This window comes from Lagenorhynchus albirostris, chromosome 15 (genome assembly GCF_949774975.1).
Source record: "Lagenorhynchus albirostris chromosome 15, mLagAlb1.1, whole genome shotgun sequence".
NCBI lineage: Eukaryota > Metazoa > Chordata > Mammalia > Artiodactyla > Delphinidae > Lagenorhynchus > Lagenorhynchus albirostris.
This window is the reverse complement of record NC_083109.1, coordinates 84,872,896-84,893,930: the sequence shown is the minus strand read 5'-3', so window position 1 is coordinate 84,893,930 and position 21,035 is coordinate 84,872,896. Positions and strand designations below refer to the sequence as shown.

At 58.4% G+C, this 21,035-nt stretch overlaps 1 protein-coding gene across 1 annotated transcript in view; it reads left to right on the top strand.

Moving 5' to 3' along the window:
• SDK1 (sidekick cell adhesion molecule 1) overlaps window positions 1-21,035 on the top strand; it is an 817,812-nt gene that overhangs the window by 721,658 nt on the left and 75,119 nt on the right. The window contains exons 25-29 of the mRNA XM_060123048.1: window positions 538-653; window positions 1,974-2,163; window positions 4,221-4,319; window positions 15,572-15,766; window positions 17,151-17,352. Coding sequence (XP_059979031.1) covers window positions 538-653; window positions 1,974-2,163; window positions 4,221-4,319; window positions 15,572-15,766; window positions 17,151-17,352 — 802 coding nt within the window. The remainder of the gene's footprint in view (window positions 1-537; window positions 654-1,973; window positions 2,164-4,220; window positions 4,320-15,571; window positions 15,767-17,150; window positions 17,353-21,035) is intronic.

The following is a 21,035-nucleotide window of genomic DNA, read 5'->3' as shown; positions in this document are numbered from 1 at the left end:
TATCACGTGTTATGTACCCATGAGATTCATGAACTTGACGTGTTCTCCTTTTCGACCGTGGAGGCTCTGGGGGTGCTGAGAGTTGCCCTTTTCTTGGTGCCTGTTACTCTCACACAGGGATGTGCACTTGGTAAACCTCCCCTCCCCTCCCCTCCCCTCCCCTCCCCTCCCCTCTCCACCCACCTGCCCCCCACAAAGTGCCCCGTTTGGAGATGTCAGTAAACTGGTGTGTGACGGTGAGGATTTCCGTCTAGGGTGAAAGTCACAGTTCTCACAAGTTAATATAAGACTCAGACGAAGCTTGTTTTCTTGCTGCGTGGACTCAGGTAAAATTGAGCTCCTAAATACCCAGGATTTATGGAATTTGTTGCTAATATTAAAGAGATTTACATTTCTGTGCAGGTTTAATCTGATCACTGCAAAATGTTCAGAATACACTGCTGTTTCAAGGACTTGATTATGTGGGTAAAAATGAGACCTTTATTAGTAGAAGCCTTTAGACTTTGGGTGCCAATCTATTTAACTCATTCTCTGCAGTTCCTTCAGCCGCCCCTGAAAACGTGTCAGCCGAGGCCGTCAGCTCCACCCAGATTTTACTGACGTGGGCTTCGGTGCCGGAGCAGGACCAGAACGGGCTCATACTGGGCTACAAGGTATGTGCTCAGGTGACCTTCCTCCGCCCACGCTGTGACGGTGCTGTCACCTGTCTCCCCAAACCCGTGAGCCCACATTTTCCTGCCGATCTGCAGCTCTGGCCTGTCTCCTGACCCCACGTCACTTGTCTCGTCTACCTTCATCACCGGCTGGAGATGAGGCATCGGTGTTCCCTCTTCCTGTGGGCCAAGACAAGGCACTAAAAGCTCTGAGCCCGTTTCCTCTCTTGTAGAGTGGGAGGAGTGATGGTAGCTCCCTCCCGGGGCTGGTGTGGGAAATGGCTTTTTCTGTAAAATGCTAAGGACGTATCATTAGATCCCTGCGCGTGTGTCTGCACGTGTGTCATCAGCGGTGAGGGTTGGACACCTTCCAGCTTCTCTGGAAGATGTTTCTGGGTTTAGTCTTGTGTGTGTTTACCCAGACCCTTAAAAACCTACTCTCTTTTTGTTCTGTCCCCTCCCCCAAGAAGCAGGACAGATCTTCCTGGATTTGGCCACAAGGCCACGCTTGTCTCGTGCACTGCCACCTTCTTCTCCCCGCTCTCCATCATTTAGATCCTATTCTGTCTCCCCACCTGTTCTCTTGCCCTCCCCTGACCCCGGCACCCTGATGGCTCCCTTCTGGCCCCTTTAGACGCGGCGATCCCACTGAGTGGGTTCAGTGACCAGCACTCCACGCCCCCTACCCGGACCCTGGAGAAGAGCGCTCGCCAAGCCCTTTTCAAAGTCCCCCCTGATGACCCCCTCTTTTACGGCCCTCTGGTCACTGATCTGAGGGACCAGTTCCGAGAGGGTGAGCTTAGGGAATAAGGGGGAGCAGGCGGGCCGTGGAGGGGGCATCTCAGCGTGCTGTGTCTGCAGCGTGGGCAGTAACTAGCCCAGGGGTGGGGCCTCGGGTTCAGGGGGAGAGCACAGGTCCCCTGAGGCAGGAGCCTAATGTCCCAATAAGCCGGGCAAGCGAGTGGCTGCTGGCCCCTTGCACGGAAGCAGCACGTCTCTGTGTTCCTAGCGAGCCCTGGTTTCAGTGGCTGCCGCTGGGCACCTGAAACCCTGTGAATTACAGCGGGGCGTCTGGCTCTCCCACTCCGGCCATGGCTGGGGCACATCTCCACCTGCCTTCCAGTCTGGAGTCCAGCTGCTTCATCTCCATCTTTCCCCCAAAATGCCAGCGGATAGGAATTAGATCCCTAAGCCCTCAACACGGCTGCCCAGGGGGAGGACCCTCAGTTGCCTGGTCCTTGCCGCGTGGTCCAGGCCCGCGAGGCCCCTCCTTGCACACCGTCCTCCTGACCCCCCCCCCGCCCCCGGTGTGTCATGCAGATCCTGTACCGCGCCAGAGATCTGGATCCGGAGCCCAGGAGCCACGTGGTCCGCGGGAACCACACGCAGTCCGCGCTCCTGGCGGGTCTGGGCAAGTTCGTGCTGTACGAGCTCCAGGTGCTGGCCTTCACCCGCATCGGGAACGGGGTCCCCAGCTCACCCCCCATCCTGGAGCGGACCAAAGACGACGGTACGTCGACGGCTTGCCTTTGCCCGTCTCCCAGGTTTGCTGTCGCCATCCAAACCCTTTGGATGGTTGTCATTTTTAACTTACTTTTCAAAACACTCTTTTTTCTTCGTTTCAGCACAGGAAAACAAAACAAAGTTGTTTTCTGGTCACTGAGCGCTTCTATGGCCAGTTTCAGCCGGAGTGAATGTTCACAGCCTAATTAACAGCCTGAGCACAGTTTCATCGTAGCTCTGCTGTAGGCAGTGCAGTAAAGGCCGGGCAGCTGGGCCAGAAAAACCTAAGGCCTGGTGGTGTCGGCACAAACTGGCTGAAAACCCCACTGCAGACCCCGTGCCTCAATTCTAGATCCTCTGGGCTTCCCGCTCTCGTTTGCATAGTAAGGGGTCATTAGAGGCCCCACAGAGTGCGCTGTGTGACGGGCTCCCGGGATACCCGGGGTTCGCAGCCTCCGTAACAAGTACATCTTGACGGCATTGTCTAAATCATCAGGAAATACGTTTCTCCACCTTGCAGATGTCAAACACTTAAAGGTTAGCTGCTTTACATGATCTGTGTTAAATAGACCATGATGAATATTCTGGGGGAAAATGCCAGTCTCCCCCCAAAAAACCCAGGCTCAGAAGCAGCTGACAGAAGTGAAACACCCATAGATTTTCTTAAGCATCTTTACTGAAGTAATTAAATCAAGCCCCCAGCGCACTCTGACCGCTGAGTTGACAACGTTCTCTCCGTGTTCCTGGGAGACAGCCGTAGCTGGGCCTCCCCTGGGTCAGAAGAGGGGGAGCCTTGAACCTGGTCCTTCCCTGGGAGCTGGTCTCAGGGCGGCTGGAGTCTGAGAGGGACCGTGTAACCTCAAGGTCATGTCTTTGCAAAACTCTATGCTCTGTCGAGGGCCACACCCGTAAAAAGTAACAGGAGCTTTTAGGAACTGTTCCTCAGACTCGGGCAGTTACCACGGTTTCTTCCCAAAGTATCGGCTGGGGAGAGTCATGGACTGATTTCTCTTTCTCTCTCACAATCCCGATATAAACGTGTTTCTCCTTCCCCTCATTTCATTGTGATGCAAATGATCAGCCTTGGGGACAGTGAGGGGGCAGAAACCACAGAAGACAGACGTCAGAGTTTCCTACTCGTGAATTGGTCCTGGTGTGTGAGGAACCCCTGTGTTTTACCCGAACACAGGGGTCATGACACATGTTTATAATTTAAAATACTGTTCTCAACCTAATAGCTTGAGGCAGAATCCAGCAGCCCTGGAATGACTGTAACGCACGTCATTTTATGTGTGTATTGATTGCTGCATGCTCATTGCCTCTTACCTGGGAACCAATCAGTTCTTAAGTTCCAACAAGAAGTTCCCACGCTGGCCACACGCTTGCTCGCCTCTCCATTTAAGTAAATATATTTTACGATGGCCGTGACGCTATTATTCAATGGTGCCGGGATACATAGCTGGTTTTTGAATTACTGGTGCACCAGACCACACAGAAGCACTATTCCGTGTGTTTGTGGACATCAACTCTTAATTTCCTGGGATAATGCGGGAGAGGGGTCGTGTGCCTAAGAGAAAAATCATTGGTTACAGCCATGTTACTTGGTCAGTAATTGTAACCTCCATTTGGAGGTGGGAGGGACCTTCGGCCACCTTATTTATCTGACACCTGCTTGGTGGATGTCCAGCCCAGGAGAGGAATCAGCTCAGATTGGTGAAATCTCTCCTGTGACTTGACGTACCCTCTACAATGCTGTTTAGCGACTGGGCCGCTAGCTTTAGGTAACACGCTCACAGGACTCACAGCATAGCTCATGAGCACTGCTTACGCCGCTTGGAAAGCAGATGAGCTGGATTCAAAATGAGGCATTTTCTCAAAGTCATTAGGGAGACACAGAGATTCCAAAAGTCACTTTCCCAGAACTGAGAGTAACTCACCCATGAACGGTGTCATCGGCAGTCATGACTGTCCTCGGCCAGCCCACAGAACCCTCCCCCATGAGGCCCCGTCGTGTACCCACGTGACTCAGCGGCGCCTGAACCACCGGTCTTTTTCTCCCTTCAGCCCCAGGCCCACCCGTGAGGCTTGTGTTCCCAGAGGTGAGACTCACGTCTGTGCGGATCGTGTGGCAGCCACCGGAGGAGCCCAACGGCGTTATTCTGGGTAAGGGAGCGGCAGTGACTAAGGAGATCACAGCTTAGAGACAGATCACAGCTTAGAGGGAGATAACAAATAGATCGATTTCATCTATTTTTATTAGGTGTCTAAGAGGTTAAAAGAAAAATCCTGTCTACAGCAGCCTGGCGTCTTCTGAACTGAGAGACTGCAGCCCTCTAACTGTGTCCTGCACTAAGGTTTCTTTGCAGAGTGAAATTTACATTTTGTTAGCCCAGAATTTCGTGTTCGTTCGTGGTTCGTGGCAGTCTGTACTTGACCTTCCGTCCGCTCTGAAATAACCCAGCTATTTTGATGTGTGTTTGGAAAACCACGGGCTTGTGTTTCATGGAAGATTCACTCCCAGGCTCTGATCCGATGTCCCGGAAACGTCTGTCTTCTGCTGCAGGGCCTGCACCTAACCCTTTGAGGAAGTTTCCCAAGTGAACTGCATGCGTAGGTCTCAGGGAAATGGTCTACTCTGAACTTTTCACTCAGAGCAGCAGCTCTGATAACTTTGATGAAAAGCCTTAATTTGTCCTAGTTTCCTAAAGGCAGCAAATTTTATTTTGAAAAATCATCAGCCCCTTTATTTGTTCGCCCTTTTTCACCAGGACAAATTAAGGGCCTCAGATATGTCAAGCCTCAATGCTCAGAGTGGTAGGTAAGGAGTGGATAAGATGTAGGTGGGCCGTCCTCGCAGGGTAGACACCAGCGACACTACCACGTGGTCGCGATGCGGTAGGGGTTCCAGGAAACGCCCTGCAAGCCACGCCTCCTGGGCCAGGGGGCTCAGTGGGCAGAAGGCATTGTCGGGCTTTATCTTGAGGATGAGTGGTAGCAAACCACAACTTGGGTCCGCTAGCCCGCGCCCAGTAAAGCCAATCTACTGACATTGGGTTGCAGTGAAGGAAAGCGCGGCCTTCATTGCAGGGCAACAAGCAAGGCGTCCAGGGCAGCTGGTGCTCAAAACACCCCAACTCCCCGAAGCGTTTCAGCAGAGCATTTTTAAAGGCCAGGCGAGGGAGGGGGGTCGCGGGGTGTGCGATCAGCTCACGCGCAGCTCTCTGAGTGGTTGACGGTGAGGTCAAGGGCGGTGGCACAGGGGTTCACGTGATCAGTCCTCAGGCTCCAGTAGGTCTGGGGACTACGTTTTTGCTCAAGGTCATCGAGTAGTTAACGTCTTCCACGTGGTGGAGGTTTTAGCATCTGTAAAACAGCTCAGGGTAAGGGCATCAGATACTGTTATCTGGGCACCTCAGAGAGGAGCTACAGCAGAGGATACGGGGAGGGTCCATGCTGGGAAGGCCCCATGGGGTCCTGCTCGGTTGCGTAAGTGGTTTCCAAATCCTTGAATGGAGCGCTGCCTTTTGCCTGTGGGAGCACAGACCTCCCAGAGGGAGACGCGGGCTGGGCCGGGCTGGGAACCACTGGGAAGGGCGTGCTTCGCGTGCAGGAGGGGCCAGAGGCCCAGACCTTTCAAAGTGGGCCTTTAAAGGCCAGGCACGAGGCCCGGTGTAAGCTCCAGACGCAGGCAGCCCTGAGATGCGGTGTTAACCTCCTCACCCACGGCAGACCCCACATACGCCTGCTTGGGTTATCGGGGATTGACGGTAGGACCATAAACACGGCTTACAAACAGCAGTAAAATGCACCACTTAGACCTGCTTTTGAGCTGAGGATTATAAGATTTGGTCTAGAAAAGGGTTACACTTAATTTTTTTTAAAAAAAATTGAAAATCTGTGCTGAGGACCTTGAGAAGCGAAGTGACACGATCGGATGTGTCTTTTGGATAATGTCGGGCAGCCGTGAAAAGGGTGAACAGAAAGGCAGATACTTACTGAGTTCTGACTTCATTAAGACGGAGCCTGGGGCTCCCGAGTCATCTGCACAGCAGGCCAGGGGCCCTTCGGCTCCACTCTTTCCTTCTGCAGTTCCTGCAGCCGCTTTGCGGTGACGACAGTGTTTCTGAACTAGGGGACCTCTGGAACCGCAGGTTCTTGCTATTAAAATCACGACAAATAGCCGGAGAAGCCTCTGTTGCCGTGTGCGTTTCAGATCCCGTCCAGCTGAGGAGCCATCGCAGGCCGGTCTCAGGCCCTGGGGCGGCAGCGGTCTGCAGAGCTGGCTGCTACCCTCCAGGTTTCCTGGAGCCCGCACGCCGGCAGGGCCTGCCCCCCGACTCAGTGCCCAGCCTACAGCCTTTCCCGGAACAAGCAGGGCGAACACGCAGGGCGAACCGTCTGTTTACCCAGGGCACGCCCCAGCACGCTGTGGAACAGGAAACGTTTTCAGAGCACAAGATGCGAAATTCCACCTGTCACTTCCAGCCCTAGGAGCCTTCCAGAGCGGTGTTCTCTGTGAGGATCGGGGGCCCCGGCTGCTGGGGAAGGAGGCCCCAGGCCCCAGGCCCCCGCCACCGCCTCTGCCGATAGCCCGGCTCGTGCCGATTCTGCGATCATCTCTGTGCTCTCCTCAGCTTTCCGGGCCGATAAGAATTGGTTCTGACAGCAGGACTCCACGGGGATGTGCGGAAGGCAAGTGTGCCCTTCACGTGGGATTCCCTCTTCGCGCGGACCGCCGTGCGCTCTGGTTCTGTTGCCGTGACTTTGAACTGCTCATCCGAGGGCTTCCCTGCCAACACGGTGAGGCTCTGGCCCCAACCAGCTCTGAGCCGTGGTACTCGCCTGGTGCTTCGCAAGGAGAGACCCCCTACCCCGGGCCGCTGCTCTTCCTTTGACAGTCACATCAGATGGCGTCTCTGCCTGCGGCTTACCCCCTCGCCCATCCCGACCCGGGCTGGGCTCTTCTCCTCTTTGCTCCCAAAGCACCTGCGCTCACAGTCACAGCACGAATCCTCCGTCCACAGGAGACCGGCGGCTCGCTTTAGAATCGTGCCACCTGCTTTTACGGGTGTCTTCAACATCAGTTTTTCTGATCATAAAAGCACGTGTACAATGCAGGTAATTTAGACAGCGTTTCACATTCATCCAGTTTAGAAGCACAGAAAGTCTGACGATCCCCAGCAGAGAGGAGGATTTGGGGGTGCAGCGCCACACACTCTTGCTGGGAGCGCGACCTGGCACAGCCGCGGTGGGGCGATCCGGGCATGGGTGCACCCCGCACCCCAGGTCTTAACCCTGGAGAAATCCTCACGCCTGTTCACAGGAGGAAACGCACAAGGAGATCCACTGAGAGCTGCTTTAAAGAACAGAAAATTTTAAAAAAGAAAGAACTGGAGACAATCCGAATGTCCATCAATAAGGCGATGAAAAGGTAAACCGCGGGCTCTTCATTACCTCAGAAATCACGGTAGCAATTAAAGTAACGAACAAGACCTACATGTGTCAACATGAATAAGTCTCACAAACATCTGTTGAGTGAAGAAAAGCAAGTTGCAGAAGAATAGATCCAGCTGAAGAATGTCTCTGTACATTTAAGCACTCCACAGACATTACCGTGTATCATTTATGGCCACACGTATATAGTAAAAGTGTAAAAACTTGGCAGGAATTTGCAATAAGTTGAGAATAGGGGTTACCTTTGAGGAAGAGGATCCAATAAGACCACCAGAATAGCTTCAACTTTTTTTCTGTCATATTTTCTCTCTTATAAAAATAAAAACAAAAACCATAAAAATTAGGCAAAATCTCAAGATTTGTTCAGTGTGTGATGAATACATGGCTGTGTGATCTATATTATTCCAAGCATTTTTCTGCACCTTTGAAATACTTTAGAGTACAGCTGAAGTATTAGTTTAGAGTACAACTGAAGTATTAGTAGAGTAGCCCCTGCTCACCGCAACTAGAGAAAGCCTGCGCGCAGCAACGAAGACCCAACGCAGCCAAAGATTAGTTAATTAATTAATTAATTTAAAAAGTGACGACGGCCCTCCCCTCTCCTCCCCACCCTGGACCCACAGGGACATGGCCTGAAGTCCCACCACGAGCACTGGCCGGGCGTCATGTCCGCAGGGACGTCAGGGCAGGTGTGGCACAACAGAGGGTCGCACGTGGCCCAGCCTCTTCGGGCTGCAGAGGGTGTGATGCAGAGACAGGAACCAGGCCCAGAACTGCTCGTCTCTCAGGATGTGGCCCCACGTACCCAGCCCTGAGCAGCGGGCCTCATCCTCCCGTGGATCCCCAGGCAGGCACGGTCTGCACGACCTCTCCGGCAGGACCACGGGCTGCCCGCTTTGGGCCTCCCCTGTGTTTTAAACACTGCGTGGCGGACAGGCTGGGTGGAGGGGGCAACCCGCAGCCACGTGGCCGGGCGCCGACCTCGGCGAGTGAATTCACACCAGTCACTTAGTCCCTGTGTGCCTGGGCTTCCCCACCCTCCAGGGAGGCGGCATGTGCCTCCCTGGTCGGGCCAGTACGTGGTGCACAGAGAACCCAGAACAGGGCCAGCCTCCCAGCGAGTGCCCGGTCAGCACCAGCTGGAGCGCTGTGGCCATTCGGTATCTCACCCCTTCTCTGGGACCGGGGAGTGTTGTGCATCACTGTGTATTTACACGCAGTGTTTACTCCTACCCACCAAGGGCGTGTTGCACAGCTCTGCTCTCCGCTACCCTGGCGGCTGGAATGGAGGGTTTGTGCTGGAAGGCAGCATGGGGCCAGGTCACAGGACTCCCCCGAGGCACTGAGAAGCTTGGGTGTGGATCCGTAGTCCCTGGGGGTCGCTGAAAAATCACAAAACTCCAGATAAGGAGGGGGTCGTACTTTAATCCCTTGACGGTTCCAACCGTGGCCAGACAGAGTGAGACAGTGCTCTGTGTCCCTCCAAAGTGGGAGACATCACACTGGAGCCTCTGTGGCTGCAATGGCGTTGAGGGGTCATCGTAACGAACGCTGTCTTGGGTAACCTGTCACCTGGATATCGTTACAGCCAGCGCACTAAATGGCGGATGCCGTAGGAAAGACGGGAAAACAGGTTCTAAAGATTCGGACTGGTGTCCACAGGGGACAAAGGAAGACATCTTTCTTCGAGACTCACTTTGCATCCGGGGGCCTTGAATCCACGTTCCCACTCCGGCGGCGCGGCCTTCTGGGTATATAACCACCTCTGAAGCCAGTGCTTTTGTAATCTGTACCAAAGCGTGTTCTTACATTTCCAAAAGAGATTAACAGCGGGAAACGCTGCAGGCGCCTGGAAGGAAAAACACTTGCTTATTTGTGTAAATATTTTACCAGGGAGAGCTGGCGGCATTCAGAGCCCCCCTCTGGGGGGCGCGGTGGGAGCCACCGGAGAGTGGCCATCCCCCCCCCCCCCACTTACCAACTGCTCCACAGTCCCTTAAATGCCGTTACACTCAAGTGATGCATGTGATCTTCAAATCCACGCGGGTTTGCCCTGCCGGACACGCCAGATCCCCCCCTCCACCCCGTTAGAGGTCAGCTTGCCCACAAGGGCTGAACCTTGACCTTTAGCTTGTCACACAAGGGTGTGCTGGGAAGTAGGGGCTCGACTATGATCCGAGTTCGCAAATGCGTCGTTTCCTCCACTGTTGCATTTGTCAGCCCCCAGCCCTCGAACGGATAAGCCATAAAACCAGCGAGCCAGGTGGCATCTGGGCTAGGCTGACGCTTGCCCGCAGGGAGACTCAGCTGCTGTGGGTTCCACGAACCAGGAATGGGCGCTGGGGGGGCTGTCACCAGCCACACCCCCCGACAGTGCCTGCAGAGGGGTCGGCAGCACCGGACCCCCCTCGTGGCCTTGGCCTCGAGGCCCCGGGGATGGTCACCGCACAGGCGACTCTCAGATCGACGCCTTGTGTTTGCCCGGGAAGCATCCAGTCTTGATAAAAGCCTGCCACCACCTAAAATGTCTACACGATTCTCTCAAAATGAATCTGGGGCCCTTCGACAGCCAGATCATTGAACCGAGGCAGCCGAGGCCCCCCGCCGGCCCCCCGCAAAGGCCTCCCGTCCTCAGCGGCATCTCTCAGACTCTCCTGTTTGCGCCTCCCCCGCGCGTGGCCCGGAACCTGTCTCCTGCTTGGAGCCTCGACCTCTCTGGGTCCTGATTTTCTGGATGAGCCACGTCTCCTCATCTCCCGGGCACTTCTGAGCTGCTCAGGCTTCTCTCACCCACGGTTTTCGTCTTCGCCGTGGGGCCCCGCGGCTCGTACGTGGCCTGGCTTCTCCGAATGCCTGTGTCACCGCGGTTCACTGTGACCTTCAGGAGCGGCTGCTCTGGGCGCCTCTCCTCCCGCCGTGGACCCCGCCCCCTGTTCCTTCCTTGCGTGGCTGCGGCCTCTGACCTCACGTCGCTGAGATTCAGCTCGTGTTTCTGAGCTTCCTGGGCCCAGAGTCACATAACGAGCCTCGTCCCGCGAGCGCCATCCTTGTTCCTGATGCGCGAGCCCGCACTCGGCGTTTGCTCCCGGCCGTCTCTGTACAGAAGCCTCTTCCGTTGTTCAGCACGTCCGTGTCCAGGTGAGGTGCGGGCATTCATCTTCATCAGCGCACCACAGAACGGGGACAGTAGGGGTATTGTCTCTCTTTAGGGCAAATGACAGGAAGATACAAATATATCCCTCGGGCCGAGGAATCTTCTCCCAGTGGCTCCATGTGGGACCTGGATCAGAGAGAACAGCCCAGATTTCACGCAGTTCTCTGGGCAGCCGGGAGCCCTCGGGGCTCAGGCAGAAAGAGCCATTGAATGGGAAGCGTCTCGTGTGGGGCAGAGCCCCGGCCTCTCCACCTGCCCACCCTGCTCGGGAGCTCAGAGCGCATCTCCTGGCAGCCTGGCCTCGGTGACCCACAGCAGGCCTGCGGGCTGGGACATCCACTTTGCCGTCCCGCTGCACACCTTACTGTCCTCGTGCCCTGCCCTTACAGCCAGCACAGCGCCCTGGCTGCGGCCGGCCCGAAGGCTGGTCTCCGCAGCCGTGGGTGAGCCCGCCTGCTCCTTGCCGCCTGTCTGTCCCCCCCCCAGAGGTGGCGGATTTGGCTCCAGGCCCTGCCGCAGGGGACCTGACCCGCCCCTCGCCTGAGCCCCTCCCTGCACAGGCACCCCAAGGCTCTTCCAGGCACCCCATCTCTTGGGCTGCTTTCTGAAACAACGCGTCCCCTCCAGATGGAACGTCACCCACGGAGGTTCGCGCTTGAGTCCAGCCTCAGGCCGGGCACCGTGCCTCTCGCTGCGTCTAGATGCTCTTCCACAGTCACCCTGAAAATATCCTGTTGAGTGGCCAAGTTGTTTTCTATTTTGTCCCCCTTTCCGTGACGTCATCAGGAGCCTATCATTTTAGAGCAGGAGGGAGCTCTGTCCTGTCTACTGGGTGCCCCGCGCGCCCGTCCTCGGGTGTGACACGGAGACGCTGTCATGTGCCCCGTGGACCACCGCGAGGTCTGCACGTGGCAGGAGTGACGCGCCTGGAGGACAGAGGCCCTGATGAGCGGGGCTGGTGTTTTTCTTTATTCATAGCTAGAAACAAAAAGTCGAGAGTTGAAACTTGCCCGAGGTGAGAAAAGCTAGGCTGGGTTAGGACCCGGGTCTCCTGACGACATCCTGCTACGTGGTCAGGGGCTTCTGAGAGACAGACAGACAGACAGACAAGAGACCATCTAGAAGCATACAACACGCCATCCAATGCCAGGATGGCAAGGCCGGCAAGAGACAGGACAGGGAGTGAGCAAGGGACCGTGTGAAGGAACCGCCCAGGTGGAGGCGAGGTCAAGGGTCACCCTAGCGTCGTGCTCTGGGGGTGGGGGAGGGCAGAGGTGGAGCCTTTGATGGAGAGCAGACCTGAGCCAGCCCAGGAAGGGGGAGGGAGGGGAGGACCTCCAGGGAGACCGGTTCCCATTTCGTTCCCAAATCCCAGCTCACAAAGATGTGCCTTTGAACAAAATCTGAGTTTCATCCCAGGATTTTTAATTCCAGCGGCAGATAATCTGAGAAGAGATGAAACATCATAAGAATAAAGGATAAAGAAAGCTCAACCGTAATCACGTCCTGTTCCTAAAAGTGTATAAATCCTCTTCAATTCAGGCTTGCCAGGTGAAAGGTGATCTGAATTAATGCAGCGTCTTAATCTCTCACACACACGACTCCCCGAAATATGCAGGGACAAGTTAAGGCACCGGACGCTGGCTGGTGGGGGTCGTGAAGGGAGCTCCCTGACGGACGTCGGGGGCCCCCGGGACGCCAAGTGTTAACCACACGGCAGCGGCCGCCCCGGTGTTCCCGGCGCCTGGGCGTGCCGGTCAGGTGGTTTCTGCGCCTCCCGCCGTCTCAGCTGTAGGCACGCCGTGTCACACTCTGAAAAAGAAACCTGGTCAGCGCAGTCCTACGCAGAAATTCCGTGTGTACGCAGACCGGGCCCGGGTCTCAGACATACATACATTCATCTGCTTTTAACGCAGTTACTTGTTTGTTCTTTGGGGAGGGTTGGTATCTCTTCTTCACTAGGAGTGGTATTCGAATGGCCGTACTCACTCACCCTGGGCCACACCTCCCTCTTGACGTTTTTAAGGTATTGTGTTTGATCATGTTCTTATGGGTGGTCTGTGTCTGCCTGTGCAGTCTTTGTGCTGGAGGGTAAAGTTCGGATTGTCTGTGCAAGATATCTTTCCTTAGTTCCCTGCTTTAGTTTGGGAATGTGCGTGCGATAATGACGTTGGTCAGTTGCTTTCGTACGGGGCACAGACAGACTTTCCTCCGGTGGCCAGGGGGACATAGAGGCCCCCAGTCCCCCGTGAGGCGTGCTGCAGGCTCTGTGGATGAACCACATGCCCACGCGGACCACGCCGCCCTCGGACAGAGGCTGCCTCCAGGCCGTCTGATCTCCCCCTGTGCCCCTCGAAATCTGCCGAACATGGGCGTCGCTTTTCACCTGCAAATCCTGACAACACAAAAATAACAATACGCCACCTAAAAGCCAGCGTAGATGTACTGAGGTTAGAGCTGGTGTAAAAACGTGGTTTTACATCACTCTCGTAGCAGTGGGTGAGTTTCAGAAGAGAGCTGGGGCTTGATGCATCAAATAACGGAGAGAGAAATGGACCTAAAGTGTAAAGGCCCAGGCCAGGGAAGAACACAAGCAATAACGTAGCTAATCAGGACAGATGGTGTGACGGACAAGGGGGAGGTGAGCGGAACGGGAGTCTCGTGCTTCCACCACGGTCATGGTGAGGGGCCAGCGGGTGCTGTCGGAAGTCGGAGGACCGAGTTCATCGCATCACCTGGGACTAGCAGGGGTGAGGACCAGAAGGGCCGGGGATTGGAAGGGAAACCGACTCTGACAAAGCAGATGCCCACCGCAGAGGTGTTAGTGGTGACGCAGAAATGAGCGGGCTACAGGGAGCGGCACGTTCTCCCGGAGCCGGGAGCGCAGCCCGGACACAAGCTCCCACACCTTGTGGCTGCCGGGGCACCGTCGTCCCTGGGAGACATGCTCTTCTCGTGGGGCAGGACGCCAAGGGCCCCACTCCCTTTGCTGGGAGCCTGGGGTGGATGCTTTCGCTTCTCGGGACAGTGTGACTCCGCGGAGAGTGAAGGCTTTGGAGCCGGACAGACGCAGGGCTCAGGCCAGCTCTGCTGGTGACTTTCTGTGTGACCTCAGGCTGACTGCTTACCTCTCTGAGCTCTGCTGCTCCCTGGCAGGACCACCGGAGGCTCAGGAGGTGCGGACCATCAGGCGTGCAGTAGGAGGGCACTGCTGCGGTGGCCACGCTGACCACATTGCCCTCATTTTCAGGACGCTAGGTGTCTGGGAGTCTCAGAGCTTGGGCTTGGGCTCCCGATGCACCCGAACTCCAGGCACCCCCTCCTCCAGGACCAGGCAGGGGCGAGGGAGGTGCTAGGGGAGGTCCAGGAGGAGAGCCGCCGGTCGTCGGCCAGTGGGTGGGAAAGGACATGTGTCCAGCAGGACACCCCGGGACAGCTGGCCGCCACGGCGGGGAGGATGGCCACTGGAGGCAGAACAGAGCTGTGCGAGCCTGTCCAGGGTCCTGCAGACATGCTGTGACGGTGGTCACTGTGGACAGGGCTGGGCTGCCAGCCCCCGTCTGCGTGGCCATGGTAGTGACCCGCAGTGGTTAGGGGCTGAGCGCTAGGGCACACTCTGCGTCTGACCCCACGGGATCGTCCTCCTGGCCCCCCACGTGGGGGGCACGCTGAGGCTCCTTATGCAGGCGGCAGGTGCCAGGAAGCTTGGCCACTGATGGGGCCAAAGGCTGTGTGAGTGGGAGGACCGAAGGAGCCCAAGGAGATGCCCGAAGGAGCAGAGATGCCCACCCGGGGCAGGGAAGCCACGGAGACGCAAGCTGCTTGAGGCCCGGAGGGCCTGTCCCGAGGGCCAGCAGCCCATCTCCACAGGGGCCGTCACACCCACGGGACGCCCTGCGAAGGCAGAGCTGGGGTCAGCGCTGCTGGCCTGGTCCCCTGAGGGTCCCCGTTGAACTGAGTGGCTTGGCTGTCATTAGCGGTGTGGAGGTCACGGCACCGCCACTTCTGGTCTTAGCGCAGGACTCAGCGGCTGGACCACAGTTGTCTGGGAGCCCGGGAGGCTCGGGCCGGGTCTGCAGGTCCGCTCTGCCTCTTCAGATGCGGGCAGAGGGGCCCCAGCAGGGCCTGGTGGGGGAGGCCTGGTCCTTAATGAAGCCCGATCAACCGTGAACCCTTGATGATCAGGGGACTTTGAGAGACGGTCCGAGCCGGGGGCCTGCCCCGAGCTGATGTACTCCCTTCTGCGTCCTCGACAGTGGGACGAGCTGTTTCAGGGGAGCCCCCGGCTCAGAGCCACAGGGGTGGGGCTTCTGGGAGGGGCGGGAGCGCCGGGCTGGCGGGAGGAAGCGGGGTGTGCAGACAGACAGACACACAGACATGGTCTGAGCACAGGTGTGAGAGCCTCCGGGGCAGCCGGCTCCAGGGAGAAGGGCGTTCCAGGCAAGAAGACCCTTGGGGGTTGAGGGCAGGGCCACTGGAAGGCGGGCGGGGGCAGGGACAGTGGACACAGCCGCCATCCGCGCTGCTCCCTGGGTCCTCTGGGCGCCGAGGACCACGGGGAAGAGGAAGCTGTTTTCACATCTAGTTCGTGAAGGAAGAAGAGGGGGCCTGGCGCCCCGAGCCCCTCCCTTCATCACTGAGCCTGGCTTCGCTCCGAAGAGCCCCAGCCTGCTGCTCAGATGCTGGCCTGGGAGAGGGAAACAGCGCAGAAACACGTGGCTCTGTAGGGTTTCCCGGGTGGCAGGACTGGGGGCTTCCCCGTGAGTGAGGGCACAGCTGACCAGCAGCCCTCGTGCCCCCCGCCCAGGGTACCAGATCGCCTACCGCCTGGCCAGCAGCAGCCCTAACACGTTCACCACCGTGGAGGTCGGCGCCACCGTGAGGCAGTTCACGGCCACTGAGCTGGCCCCGGAGTCCGCGTATGTCTTCCGGCTGTCGGCCAAGACCCGGCAGGGCTGGGGGGAGCCGCTGGAGGCCACCGTCATCACCACCGAGAAGAGAGGTAAGACCGGGAGGCCCAATTCCCTGCCGGGCCGGGGGAGGGGAGGTCACGCGTGCCTGGGGAGGGTGGCTGCCCGAACTGCTCGTTCTTTAAGCACCGCTGAGCCTACCTGGAGCTGGACGCACAGCGGGTCTCACAGCCCAGCACTCGCCCCAGGCTGGGCTCTCAGGCCTGATCCTCCCAGGTCCAAAGATAGAGAGCTCTTCTCCCCCCCAGCGATGCCAGAGCTTCCTGCAGGTTCCCCCACCGGGACTCGGTCAGGCCCGCACTTTCAGTGTGCGGGGAGCAGCAGGGCTGCGTTTCTCCCCCAGGCAGCTCAGAGCCGCAGGCCTTGTTTCTTGCTATCCTCCTTAGACTCTGTGCAGCCCCTCTGAAGGAGGGGGAAAGAGTTTTGCTCACGGTTTGATGTGACTTGAACCAAACCCGAGTGCAAGTACTGACATGAGCTCCCCCAAGGGGGCAGCCCTGTCCCCTGCCCACCACGTGCCCCCGCCTGCACCCTGCCCCACAGCTGGAACACCTGCCCCGCCAGGGCCTGCAGGGCCTCGGTCCACGTGGCTCAGGGAGAGGGGGCCCAGGAGAGCTTTGTCCCTTCCAGTGGGTCCGGGAGGGGCCTGAGAAGCAGGGGCAGGACCCAGGCTGCTGGGGGCGAGAAGAAACCGCCCGGCCGAAGGGTGCACTTCAGCAAAGGTTGCTGATTAAGTTAGATGCCAGGGCCCCTGGCAGCCCATCACCTGGGGCCGGCAATGAATTGCTGCTTTATTTCACGCCACACCTTCTAATCAGAATCGATACTCTTCCTGATAAACAGCGAAAGAATGATTCCTCCCTCTGGGGAGCTTCTCTGTTGAAATCAATGGGGCGAGGAGACAGAGCGACGGGCAGACGACCCCCACTCAGAAACCAGGTCCCGGCCCGCATCCCAGTCTCCATCCCTGTGGGCACGGAGTGGCCAGTGACAGCCCCCAGGCACCCCTGCTCCACATGCCTTTACGGTTTCAGGCCCAGGTCGACTTCCAGGGAGAGATCAGTGTTAAAGATGTACTCGTCCCCAAATCAGAGAGCGGGAGCGAGTCCTCGGGCGCCCAGGTGTTGCTCACGGTGCCTTACGTGGCGGTGCCGTCGGGGAGCATGGGTGGGTTCACCTCCAGTCTGTCTGCCTGCTCTGAGGATGGAACATTCCAAGGGCAAGCAGGGGTCTCCAGTCAGATCCAAGCTGGGCCCCGGCCGAAGTCAGAGACCCTCACATCCCTGCGGAGCCAGGAACAGTCTGAAGGTCATCTAATCCATGCATCCGACTCTCGGGGCCGCCACAGTGCCTCCCCCTGCGTAATTTCACTGCGAGCCTCTCACATGTCCCTGATCTGTCCTCTTTGGGTTGCAGAGCGGCCGGCGCCCCCCAGGGAGCTCCTGGTGCCCCAAGCGGAAGTGACCGCGCGCAGCCTGCAGCTCCAGTGGGTCCCGGGCAGCGATGGGGCCTCCCCCATCCGGTACTTCACGGTGCAGCTGCGCGAGCTGCCCCGGGGACAGTGGCAGACCTACTCCTCGTCCATCAGCCACGAGGCCACAGCCTGTGCCGTTGAAAGGTACCCAGAGGGCCAGGGGGACCCTCTCCCGGGGTACGGGGGCCCTGCCCTCCCCAGCCAGCTCCTGCCCACTGAGTAAGGAGTCTGTGCAGGACGCGGAGACGCGCCACTGAAAGCCCATGTCTCCCCTTCTAGTCAGTGCTCCTGTGCCAGGACCCGGTAGTCCTTGCATCCCGCGTCCGCTTCCAGACGCCCACCCGGGCCGCTTCCCCGCCAGTCCCTGCGAGCGGCCCGGCACGGATGGTCCGCCCGCCCCAGGCCCCGGGGACTGACGAGGCTCAGATGAACGGGCGGTGGGGCCCTGAGCCCGGGAGGGGGACTGAGGCTCCCCAGTGCCTGAGAGGCATGGAGTGGGGGGCGGCGGGGAGGGCAGCCCAGCCTGCCACTGTCACCGTGTCACAGGCCAGAGAGAGGCCCTTCTCTGTGCTGTCTCTGCGTCAGCGAGGTGGACAGATTCCACCTGGGGGCCGCCCTTCCTTAGTGACAGTGACGGCTGATGGGGCAGGAGCAGAGCCCCGCCCCCGAGCCAGCTGTTCGGTGAACTGCTGGGCAGGAGGGAGGGGCTGCACCGCCGGCCACAGCTGGACCCGCTGTGTCGTGATCCCACCTGGGCCTCTTCTCTCGGCCGCCACCCTCCTTACGGTGAAGGAGACTAGGGCTGGGAGGGGTTACATCACCCGCCAGAATCCTACAGATGGAACAGTCTAGACGGGCAGGTCTACGAAGTGGCCTTGGGCCCTGCGTCCTCACGTCCGCTGGCGTGGAAGCCCCCCGCCTGGGAGGGTGATGGCAGCAGCCCGGGGAGACGCCTTGGCATCGTCACTGTACTTCCCACCCGGCCCTGGTGTTGTCACTTTCTGCCAGGCTCATGCTCCGGGGCTGGGGAGGGGCCACTAAGTGGTGGGCCCCACTGTCCCCCATGGGTGCTAGTACCCTTGCCAGGACCTCCTAGGAGGACGGAGGAGGCCAGGACCATGGTTTCCTAGGCAGGCCAAGGTCCTCTTATCGTTCAGAACGAGCCCCGTGCCGGGTACCGTGCCACACTGACGTCCACCTGCTCGTGGAATCCCCGCGACAGCTCCGGGCACTGCCGTCCCAGTTCCATGGGTGAGGAACAGGGTCAGAGGTCGGTTTGGTACCTTGCCTGCAGCCCTGCCCAGCCAGCAGGGAGCACGTGTGGGCCTCCCTGGGCACCCCGCCCTCCCGTGGCAAGGCCGCTAGTCTGCTGCCCACTGAGCAGAGACCCTGAGCTGTGCGCCATCAGAGAGCCCCGGAGGCACAGCTCAGGGCTGGGCTTGGAGCGCGACGCCGTCGCTCTCTCCTCCACGAGCCAGCAGCGGGGCTGAAGGAGAGGGGCCACGCCCCCGGTCCAAGGAGCCGGCACCCACGGGGGCGAGGCTGCGCGCACGGCGGGTGCTGTCGGCTCCGGGCGGCTGTGCGGCCGGCCTGCACCCTGACGGGATGAGCGTAGCAGCCCGGGCGGCTCGCAGGGACCTTCCGGCAGCTCTGCTTTGGCGCACAGAACGGGCGCCCCCTTTGGAGGTGACTTCAGAGGCAGCCCCAGGCCAAGAAGGAAGGCAGCTCGCCACTTATAGCTGCGGCCTCCTGGGACCCCCAAGTGATATTCCTGGTCTGAGTGACTCCCTCACCCCGTGATCCAGAAAGCTCTCAGCTCTGTCTGGAGATGAGGGATGGACGGTCCCCACGCACACGTTCTGCCTCCGGAAGAGCTGAGGTCCCTGCCTGCTACTTAGAGGCGACATTTGTTCAGGCCCGTCTGCTGCCGAGTAGGGCTTTAGGACACTAGTGACAGTCACGGCAGCTGTAGCTGCCCTCCTCGTGGTGGGGAGATGAGGCTGGAACGGCATCGGTGCGGACGCACACCTCCGAGACGCTCCCCGCGGCGACCTGGTGGTGAAGCCTCCCGCGCCATCTTCCTGCTGTCATTGTCATCGCCACCGTCACCATCTCAGCATCACCCAGCCCTCCATCAGTTCCAGAACAATTCCCACGTGTTGTCCCACAGGTCGTCCACGTGGAGAGAGGGGCCTGTGGGGTACAGACCAGACTTTTTATTATTCCCGTCGTGCAGACGAGGACACGGGGCAGCAGACGCGTCTTAAGCAACGAAGGGGCCTCAGCTTCTCTGAACGGGGGAGGGGATCCCTTTGTGGTTCGGACATTCCCTGGGCCTGTAGCTCAAAGATTCACGGATGCAAACCAGCACCCAGCTAATTTACACGGGTCCAGATGTAGCGAACAGTGTTTATCATCTACACCCCAAGCTCTCAGCAGTCCGTCCACCCCCGAGTGGCCAGGGGGCCTTGGAGGAGTGAAACACGGGGCTGGAGGAACCATCCCGTGGTTCCTCTCAGCTCCGGGCCGAAGATTTGCCTCGGTGACTGACAGCAGTGAACGGACGGCCAAGTAACAAGGCCCCCAGAATAGTCAAAGCCTGTCCCCGTGGAGCCCGCCAGCCTTACGACAGCGTGGGACCCGCAAGGCACAGCTCCCCCTGCAGAGGAAGGCACTCTGCTGCGGACACACCCCGCAGGCCAGGATTCTCCTGTGCAGCCCGGGGGTTGGGGGTCGGGCGAGCGTGGCCGGGATGCCCAGCTTACTTGGTACAACACACTCCAGTGCGCTGGGCGCCCGGCCGTAAATAACCCCACCTCCTCGTGTAACCGTGTGAAAGAAAGAAGAGCGATAAAATCCAACTGCCTCTCCTGTCCTGGAGCCTCCAACAGACCAATGGCGTGCTTGGGACTTTGCGTTGGAAAGGAGAGGTCCGTGCTTCAGGACAGACAGTTTAATTTGGTGCGGGAGACACTGTTGTCAGTTTCCTAATGGGCCATAACCAGGACACGTGGTTCCTCCCCTATGAGAAGAAAACATGTCGCGGGCGGGATCCCGGGAAGGCGACGTCTTGTGCGCTGCCACCGTGTCATCCCCCTTCCCGCCTCATCGTCCTGGCAGCTACATTTTCTCCTTTTTTTTTTAAACATTCTTTTTACATTTTACTTTTTCCAGTTGCACGAAGTCTGCTAGTGGCCAAAACAACATAAAACGTTTAAACAAAAGTGTAAAACAAAACGTTGAACGACCCACATCTCGTGCCTGTACCTACGCTGGTGAATGTGGGTCCAGGGCACTGGGAGGGGCTGGGTCTGAGGGACCTATTGCAGCATCACCGGTTCCTGGTTGATGGTTGCGTCCCATAGAAATGCAGTGTAGCTGAAGAGAGGAGCTCCGAGCACAGAGCCACGTGGACGTCCTGGACGTCCCTTTAGGACAGAGCAGTGATGGCGTGGGCTCCGGCGCTGGCTGTGTGTCCAGTAACCGTGGGCCCTGCTGTTCCTCTGAGCCTGCCCTCTCCGGCAGCCTTTGGGAAGGCAGGAGAGGGAAAGTAACATTTAGGAAACGCCTACTGTGTGACCGATTGCCAGACCTCATGAGGTGGGTTGTGTCATGTACCTTCCCCTGGAAGCGTGGGTATCATTACCTCTGTTTTCATAGATGAACTGAGTGAGACTCAGAGAAATTAAACGGCGGGCCCCAGTTAGGAGTGGCGGGGTCAGAATTTAAATTCCTGCTGGGCCGACTCCAAAGCAGGGGCTCAGGGAGGCCTGGAAGAGTGAACAGGGGGCAGAACTGGCGGAACTCGGAGGGCTTGTTCCTTATTC